The 9,663-nt window shown below is 36.8% G+C and overlaps 1 protein-coding gene across 4 annotated transcripts; it reads right to left on the minus strand.

The window, feature by feature from the left end:
• Positions 1 to 632: 632 nt before the first annotated feature.
• Positions 633 to 8,761, minus strand: LOC121969681 (thioredoxin-like protein HCF164, chloroplastic). 4 transcript variants are annotated; one of them, XM_042519921.1, is made up of 6 exons: positions 8,472 to 8,761; positions 8,160 to 8,381; positions 2,516 to 2,619; positions 892 to 1,229; positions 752 to 811; positions 633 to 677 (listed from the first exon to the last, which is right to left on the minus strand). In XM_042519921.1, exons 1-4 carry the CDS (start codon positions 8,667 to 8,669, stop codon positions 947 to 949), a joined length of 807 nt encoding a protein of 268 aa, XP_042375855.1. In that variant the 5' UTR covers positions 8,670 to 8,761; the 3' UTR covers positions 633 to 677; positions 752 to 811; positions 892 to 946. The 4 variants fall into 4 exon arrangements, with proteins under 4 accessions (XP_042375855.1, XP_042375863.1, XP_042375842.1 ...); XM_042519929.1 differs by having other exon boundaries at positions 752 to 814; XM_042519908.1 differs by having other exon boundaries at positions 633 to 811.
• Positions 8,762 to 9,663: the final 902 nt, after the last annotated feature.

Genomic DNA, 9,663 nt, shown 5'->3' on the forward strand with positions numbered 1-9,663 from the left:
TTACATATAAAAAATCTAGAAAACTAAATTTTATAAAAAACTATTTTTTAATTAATATTTATTTTAAAAAAAATAAACCCGCATCAATCTGAATGAAAAAGTTTAGGGAAAATTTTATTTTTAAAAAAAAAAATATTAGAGACCTAAATAAAATGTTTTACCAAGACCTCATGGAACCTTAAAATGACCTTAGTAGGTTCGACTATAATATGAACATTGTTGAATAAGTCAAATCTATCAAACACTATATTTAATGCATATAATAGAGATACTGAGAGCAAACTCTATCATTTTATCAGAGGAGCTGGTAAGGTAAAGAAAGCGCCCTTTTGATTAAAAATAAAAAAGAGATGCTCCTTTTGCTGATTTTTGCTCAATTAAAAAAATATTTTTCTTTCTAAGAACTATTTTCGATTCCGTTCCCTAAAAAATTATTTGCGTTGTGCCTAACCACACAACTAGACGCTAATAAATAGACGGGTCGAAAGTAATGCATCAATTATGCAACTACGGACAATGTAGCATTTACCCACTCGAGTGGTATTCAGTTCTTCCTTTAGTGGATTCATTTAATTGATTACCAAATTCTGAATTCCAGTAGCTTTAAGCCATTTATCTGTTTAAGCTGCAGGAAAACGAAGTTCTGAACTTTGTAGATCTTATCACACAGTATTTATCTGGTAGGTGATCAATCAACAATAACTAATATATATATTACAAAACCAAATTTTGCATGGATCATAAAGCATACCTTTCTGCACCAAGAAATGATGACTGCAGATTAGATTGTGTGGTTTTTAAGCTTCAGCACCTGCTGGAAAGGATAGCCCAAAATCAGATGGTTGTAGAACAGTATTTAGCATTACATAAAGGTATAGAGCAAGAACATACTCGTCTATTGTGATACTTCAGTTTGGTTTTTAGCATACTTGTAGGAAACTCGGACTTAACCATGGCTTCTGGGATCAGCAACTTGATGCACCTTTCTGGCTTCAGCATTAGAGAACTGGCCCACGACTTGGGCATGGGGTATCGTTGGTTCACCATTTGAGAGCGCGATGACATTTTCGAGAAAGTATTTCTTTGGGAGTCTGCCTACAATGTTTCCCTCCTCGTTGCCATCCTTGTCCAAGAAAGCAAAATGGGGGATGCCTTCCACTCCGAACTCATCAAGCTCTTGCTCCCACTTCGTGTTGTCAACATTTAACATGACAAAATTTACTCGATCTCTGGAAGAAGAGAACCTTGTTATGACTCGTTAAAGCAGGCATAGAAGACAAATATATAATTTCTACCGAGCATAATATTTACTAGCAATAAAAAGGTGTATTGTATCAATAAGGATTAGGATCATTCAGCTAATAGGATGCTTCCATTAGTATGACATGATTTTGGAATTTTAGGAAGAAAGCATGAAGTACTTCAGACAAAATAATTTATAGATATACCTTGATGAATACAACAAACCTCAAAAAACTTAAAAGACAACATATCATGGGCATTTATTATTTCACTGTATTGCACAATTACAATGTGGACAATTGTAATTATATCAGTCATGTACGAAGGCACAAGAAGTTTAATTCCTTGTTTGCATATATAGAAGATACTTAACTTTGAATGTAAATGGGCATTGGTGCAATGGTATCTGTTGTAACTCGTTAACTTTAGATTGTAATGTGGCATTTGATTGGAGGCAAACTAAATGCGATAAAAGATCAGATAATAATAATAATGTAATAAATCTTACTTCCAATTGATATCTTTTAAAACCTACCATAATTGCAAAATCTTCAACAACTCATTTTATTATCTTTTATTCTCATTTTCTTTAATTTCATCTTTGCTCCACTTTCACTCTTGTCTTCTGTTAGAGAATAAAATTGTCAGCATAAAACTATGATCCACATGAAAGGTAAAAAAAAAACAATCCTGGAAATAGATGAAGGGGCAGCAAACCAACAAACAGGTCCAGAGAAGTTGTCGAAGAAAAATGAAACTTTATAGACACACTTGCTGAAACATTTATATAACTAGGAGAAAGTGCATAATTGACTCTTAGAAATAATTTTGTATGAATATAAAATCACAAATCTCACCAAAACAACAAGAAGGATGAGGAGGAGAAGGAGGAGGAGAAGGAGAAGGAGAAGGAGAAGAGAATAAATTGTGTAATCGACTAGTTGGAATAACTTTATGGAATGCTACTCAATAACTTTGATACTTGGACTCTTCACCTAACCCCATTGTATCCGTGTATTGTGTAAGATACCCGCAATCAATCACTCCAATACTTGACTCTCTGGCTAGGGTATTGGCGCCACCTTTAAGCTAAATGTACAGCATCCCTAGTGAGATATAAGTCATAAGATGTTGAAAGTGAATTTTTATTTGGTTTAATTTTACCCATTTATGAATCCAACGCTGATTGATTTGACTTTGATTAACTATATAATCTACAGGTTGTCTCATTATAAATTCTACAGTAAGACAGTATGTAGATATCAAAAGGAACCTGTACTGCTGCTCTACTTGAAATATTTGAGGAGCTAACTCTCGACAAACTTCACACCAATCTGCATAAAACTCCAGAACAGTGGGTTTTCCGTTCGTAAGAGCCTGCAAAGCGGTAATTCCTCATATGATGCAAGGGCACAAATAATGTGCAGGATATTTAGTGTAAATAAACCAGATATATAAAAAGCGTTAACAATCGTAGATGGCTATCAGTACAACTCTATTGACATTTCAGATCCTCAACTTTTGGATATTCATGCTTCCAAGCAAAATCTCTTTCTTTTCTTTCTTTTCTTATCCTTTTTTTTTCTTTTGCTGAAAGGTAAACAAGGTCATGTGGTTCCAGTTCATTAAATGGTCAAATTCAGCATCAGTTTCCAACTTTTGTCAGGGCAAGTGATATGTGATTATAGATGTGATCGGCGACTTCAGTAAAGCACCTATATAACAATAGTTCAAGGCATAACTGTATACTTTCCATGTGATCACAATTCTTACACATGTAATAACTTGCATGCACAGTGAGAAGGTATGTATCTTTTCCTAAATGACAGTGATATTTTTGATGGTTACAACATCTGCTGAATAAATTGAAAGAAAAGACCTGGTGATTGGCATTACGCAACAATCACATTCTAGAAGAGGATGTAACAGTGAGAAGGTTAGTCAAAAACAAAACCGGCATTTAGGAGGGGAAATATTCCATTATAACTGCTATAGTTTTCAAGGTGAAAACTGAACCCATTTTAATCTCTCACAAACATAGATCTCACAGCTATGTTCAATGTTGACACTAGATGCTTATCCAGAACTCATTCATGCATCTTTCCCAGATATATAACAACCCACAATATTCAGTTTGATCAGGAAATCCTAGCAGGTCTTTCCCAGATATATAACGGCCCACAATATTCAGTTTGATCACATAACAGGAAATCCTAGAAGGTCTTTCCTAGATATATAACAGCCCATAATATTCAGTTTGATCACATAACAGATCCTAACAGGTCTGTGCTTGCAACATAGGTATCTTGAGGTGGCTGTGGTAGAAGCATGAAGAAAGTGACTGTCTGTTTTGTCTTGGTAATGTGTAGACTGTAGAACCAACTGTAGTAATCTTATGTCAACTGAAATTAAAAGATAAACAGAGAAAGACAGGGATCACTGTCCTAAAATGTTCCGAGTAAAAATTTAATGAAAAAAAAACAGACTGAACTGTAATAAATGGTGGGGCTGGCAATTCACAGATTCATTCTCAAGGAATTACCAGTATAAGGAATTGTCAAAAATGACGATGCTAATGGTTGGCATGTCTTTTCCTAAACGAGTGAAAATATACATGAAGGAGATTGCATAATCTAGAAATAGAGATCAGCTAAAAGAGCAATCACAGTGTTCAATCTAATGACAAAGGTAAATGTAAAGAGCAAAATGTTGTGGATGAACTTGACAACGGAATCCTTAAGAAGATGGCTTAGAAATAGTTAAATGCACATATTGTCTTAACTCAATCTAACCTTAAGTTACAATTATGATTTTTTCCTTTTCAACTGTTAATAGGATATATATGCAATTCAAAGCTTGAAAGACACATAAATTTTTAGACAAACAGAATTTGTAACAAGAAACAAATGATACATTGACATGCATAAAGCATTTGTATTACAAATCTCATTTGCTTCTATCGATAAAAGAATAAGAAAAAGTAGAAAAAAGATTGAGCTTTTCCTGTGTTGACGATAGAATTCATACACTTTATTAATGATAATATGTGGTATATAAATACCATTACAAAGTGAAAAATAGGAAAACACATAAAATAGGAAAACATATAAAATACTATAAAACAAATAAGTATTTCCTAATAATAATTATTCTCTAATAATTAGGAAACAAATAAGTATTTCCTAATAATAATTATTCTCTAATAACTAGAAAGCAAATAAGTATTTACTAATAATAATTATTTCCAAATACGTCCTCTCAAGATGGTGTCCCAGAAATGACACTAATCTTGTTGCAAATAGAAAACAGCCAAGGTCGAGAAAATGACTTGGTAAGTGCATCAGCTAACTGATCCTCAAGAAGAATATGAGTAACTCGTAGTTCGGAGGCATGCACCAGATCACGAACAAAGTGATAGTCAATAGCCATATGTTCATCCGAGAGTGAAAAACAGGATTAGCTGAAAGATAGGTGGCACCCAAATTATCAGTGAAGAACACAGCAGGCGTGGTAACCGGAAGGAGCAGGTCTAGTGACTTAATCCATTGGATCTCAAATGTCGTAGAGGCAATGACGCGATATTCAGTCGAAAGCGCACAACTATGCGTTGTTTGGTAGATTTCCAGGAAACCGAATTAACACCGAGAAAAATAATAAATGTACCCGTAGAACACCGATCATCTGGATCTCCTGCCCAGTTCGCATCGAAGAAACTATGAAGAGTAAGAGGTGTATCCGCAAGAAGACGAATGCCAAGATCCCTAGTACCATTAAGTAGATGCTTCACAGCGCCCCAATGCGTCTCTAAAGGAGCATGCATAAACTGTGAGAACTTATTGACCACAAAGGAAATATCAGGATGAGTCATACGGAGATGTTGTAAACTCCCAACCAGTTGTCGGAACTTAATCGCATCAAAAAACGAAGACCTATCATATAAAGTAAGACGAGAGCCAGCAACAATAGGAGTGGAGACAGGCTTGGAGTCAAGCACGTGGTGTTTGGAGAGAAGATCAATGACATACTTTTGCTGAGACAAGAGAAGACCATTTGAGGTTGGGTGAACCTCAACACCGCAGAAGAGGGAAAGAGCCCCAAGATCTTTAATCACAAATTTTGCATGAAGTTTACATACTATGATGTCAACAGAAGAAGCATCACTCCCTGTAATGATTAGATCATCAACATATACAAGGAAATAGATAAGAGTACCATCCCAAAAATAAACAAATAAAGAGGTGTCAACCTGAGATGCGACAAAGACAAGAGAGACCAAGAAAGCGTGAAGCTCCAAATACCAAGCGCGCGGAGCCTGCTTCAGGCCATAAAGCGCCTTATGTAAACGACGCACATGATCCGGATACTTAGCACTGCGCATACCCTAAGGTTGCACCATATAAACCTCCTCTTCAAGGCGACCATTAAGAAACGCATTGTTGACATCAAGTTGGCGAAGACACCACCCCCAATTCACAACCAGACTAAGAACAATTTGCATTGTTACTGGATTAATAACAAGGTTGAATGCATCATGAAAGTCAACACCAAGATGCTGATGAAAACCCTTGGCAACAAGGCGAGATCAATTAAGACATCAGAATTACGCTTAATGTGAAACACCCACTTGTTACCCACAAGATTTTGGTCTGGCAAAGGCGGGACAAGAGTCCAAGTCTGATTACGGAGAAGAGCATCATACTCTTCGTGCATGGCCTGTACCCAATTCGGATCTTTGAGCGCCTGTATGACAGAGGAGGGTTCACAGGGTTGTGGAAGGCTAGTATGAAGAAGATACTTTGGATTGGGTTAGTAGATGACATTCTTGGAGCGAGTTTGTATGGGATGTTGATCTTGAGAAGTGAGAGGGGGATAGAGAGGCGATGGGCTAGAGGGTCAGTCGCCACTAGGCAGTGTGGACGACCCGACAACAAGAGGCGGTGATGGCGGCGGTGATGACAACAGTGAAGAAGTCGGTTGCAGGGGGCTACGGCAAGTGGCAGGTTGTGAAACCGGTGCCAGAGGGTCCCACGAGAGGACTGGTGCAACAGAGAGCTCAGAATCAATGTCTATTACTGTGGAATTTAAGGAGAAGGTGATGACAAATAGAAAAATATGCTCCACAAACTTAACATGATGAGATACAAAACTCTTTTGAGAGTGACCTTATAGCACAGGAAAGCACTCTAGGTGAGAGAATAGCCAAGGAAGACACAAGAGGTTGACTTGGGATCAAGCTTGTGGTGAGAGTAGGGGCGCAGCCACGGAAAGCATAGACACCCAAAAACGCGAAGCTTAGAAAGATCAGGAACGGTGGTGAACAATTTTTCAAAAGAGGACATGTGGGAAAGACCGACCTTAGGCATATGTGGTTAATCAAATAGACTACCGCAGTAAAGACATAAGTCCAGAAAGTGAGTGGAATAGACGCTTTGCACAATAAAGTGAGATCAGTTTCAACAATATAACGATGACGACGTTCAGAGTATCCATTGTGTTCAGGAATGTGTGGAGGAGTGATAAAGTGACTGATACCATGAGTAGTAAGAAAGGAGTGAAGAACTAAGAATTCACCTCCATTGCAATGAAGAGTGTTTTGATAGTCATCGAGAATCGATTTTCAACAAGAGTTTTGAATGCAATAAAGGTAGAGTATACATCCGATTTTTTGCGTAAGGGATAAAGTCATATATACTTTGTAAAATGAACAACAAAGATAACATAATACTTGAGTCCATCAAATGATGATATAGGAGATGTCCAAACATCAGAAAAGATAATATCCAAAGGAGCACGAGACGAAATACTATATTTATGAAAGGGCAATTTATGACTCTTATTAATATTGCACGAAGTGCATGAAAAATTAGACAAAGTATCCGCAGGAAACGAAAGACCCAAGGATAACAAAAAATATTGCAAAACATCTAATGATAGATGACCTAAACGACTATGTCATAAGGAAATAGATGACGAAATAGACACAGAAAAGGTGGATGGGGATGATAGCGGAGACGCAAATTTTGGCTAGTAATAGACACCATCTCTATGGACCCCACTGACCAGTGTCGCTCTCGTACGACGATCCAACACTTAAAAATAGGAATCAAAGAAAAGAAATGTAATAGGATTAGTAGCATAAAGTGCAGCGACAGAAATCAAACTTTTTGACATAGATGGCACAAATAAAACATTCGAGAAAACTAAAGCGAAAGATGGAGTGGAGAAAGAGAAAGAACTGTGTAATGGGTAGTCTAGAACCATCACCAGTGTTTGTAGGCATTATCTACGAGGGGGGCAGGGACGTGAGCCATCAACAAAACACAGTAAGTCATATACGAATAGAAGAGACGTGAACTATAAGCGCCAGACAGAGTAATTGGAGGTGGTGAGTTTCAACGGTGCTTGAGCATTGACGTTGAGAACTACAAGGGCGGAAGGTGAATCAGGAGTATTTGTGAGAGATAGCCAATGAGTGATGTCGTCGGCAGCAGCCATTATAGAAGGTGGCTAGTGGATATTGTGGAGAAAAGAAAAAAATATTGTTATTAAGCTTAGCGCTCTGATACCATGTTGACGATAGAATTCATACACTTTATTAATGATAATATGTGGTATATAAATATCATTACAAAGTGAAAAATAGGAAAACACATAAAATAGGACAAACATATAAAATATTATAAAACAAATAAGTATTTCCTAATAATAATTATTCTATAATAATTAGGAAACAAATAAGAATTTCTTAATAATAATTATTCTCTAATAATTAGGAAATAAATAAGTATTTACTACTAATAATTATTTCCTAATATCCTGTACCACTTGATTAAATTTAGTAGGTAATCAAGTAAAATATAAATATATAGAACAACAAGAAGAAGAACAAGAGTGAAAGAAAAAAAAATGAGAACTACCTCTTCATACGGTGTGGCGTTAGCAGACAGATCCTTCAAAGAAACACCAAAATCAAGCCTTTTCGATAAGAAAATACCTACGGCTGCAACACTGGAAGTCAAAGCTATCCGTCTATTTACATTCCTAGTTGGAAATTCTGGCAAATTAACATTCTTGGAACCATCCGAATCCTGGCGGTTCTCTTTGGCTGTCTCGGGCTCCAAAGTACTAGCAACATCATCCTGACGAAACAATAATTGAAAGAAACAGTAACTGCATTCCATCGGCAACCATAACTATCCGCTAAAAGGGAAAAAAATGCGGGAGCTCACCTCGGGAGTGGATTCGACTGGGAGAGGTTCCACCGGCTCAGATTCGACCACGCACCTCAACCTCGCGCCGCGGCGGGGCCCGATGGAGCGCAGGCGAAGGTCGATCCGACAGCGTGGGGGCTCCCAACGAGGGCGGAGAAGAGGGAGAGCAGGGTGGTGGTGAAGGAAACCGGAAGGGCTGGGAGCGAGGCGCGCCATGTCCGCCTTCGTGGATCCGATGGCCCAAGTAGCTGCCCAGTGCCGACACGGCAGCTAAGATCTTTCTCTTGGTGATGGTTAATTTGAAATTTTGCTATTTTTGATGTTAGAAAATTCTTTTATCCAAACATTTTTTTTAAACTAAAATTTGCTAGAAGGCTTTAATTTAATATTTATTTATTTATACACCAGTCCCTCAAAATTCACATTTATCATAATTACCCATCCTAAAATATCCTAGCTCCTTCAAAACTTAAAACATAATTGAACGACAAAAGAAATAAAAAATAAAAGCAAATAATGTGGTTAAAAATTGATTAATAAATTTACATTTACTTATAAAAAAATTGATCCAGTGTCAACATAGATAGAAGAAACGCCAACAAGTAAATTTACAATATTGAATTCCTTTAATTTTATAATGCGCACTTGACTAAACTAAATATAAATAAACCTTCGTCCAAATGTACTCATATATATCTTATTTATTTTAGCAGTTTACCCCACAGCCCACTCCTAAGTTCAGAATTTCCAAAAAGGCATATTAAAGTTTTAATTTTCACAAAGGCACATTTTTTTTTTTACCAAAATACCCTTCTTTATCAACTATCTCCGTCTTCCTCTTCTCGGATTTTTATCCTGATGACCTTCTCTGGCCGCTTCTCCCAGAGACCGCCTTGCTCTTCGCTGACCAAGTTCTAATTCTATAACCATGACGTCCCCCTCTGATGTCGATCGCGAAGAGTAAATCATCATCCACTTCCATAAGATTAGGGGTGTAATCGAGCTGAGCCGAGCCGAACTCTTTGATGTTTGAGTTTGACTCGTTTATAATCGAGTCAAGCTTGAGCTTTATTTAACGAATATATTCATGGTTCACAAGTTTATTCGAGCTTTTATCGAACCTAAACGGGCTTAATAAATATAAATTATAAATTTAAATATTCATTAAAAACTAAATTATATATTTTAAAAAAAATATAATAATCTTGTT

Source organism: Zingiber officinale, chromosome 1B (genome assembly GCF_018446385.1).
Source record: "Zingiber officinale cultivar Zhangliang chromosome 1B, Zo_v1.1, whole genome shotgun sequence".
Lineage (NCBI taxonomy): Eukaryota > Viridiplantae > Streptophyta > Magnoliopsida > Zingiberales > Zingiberaceae > Zingiber > Zingiber officinale.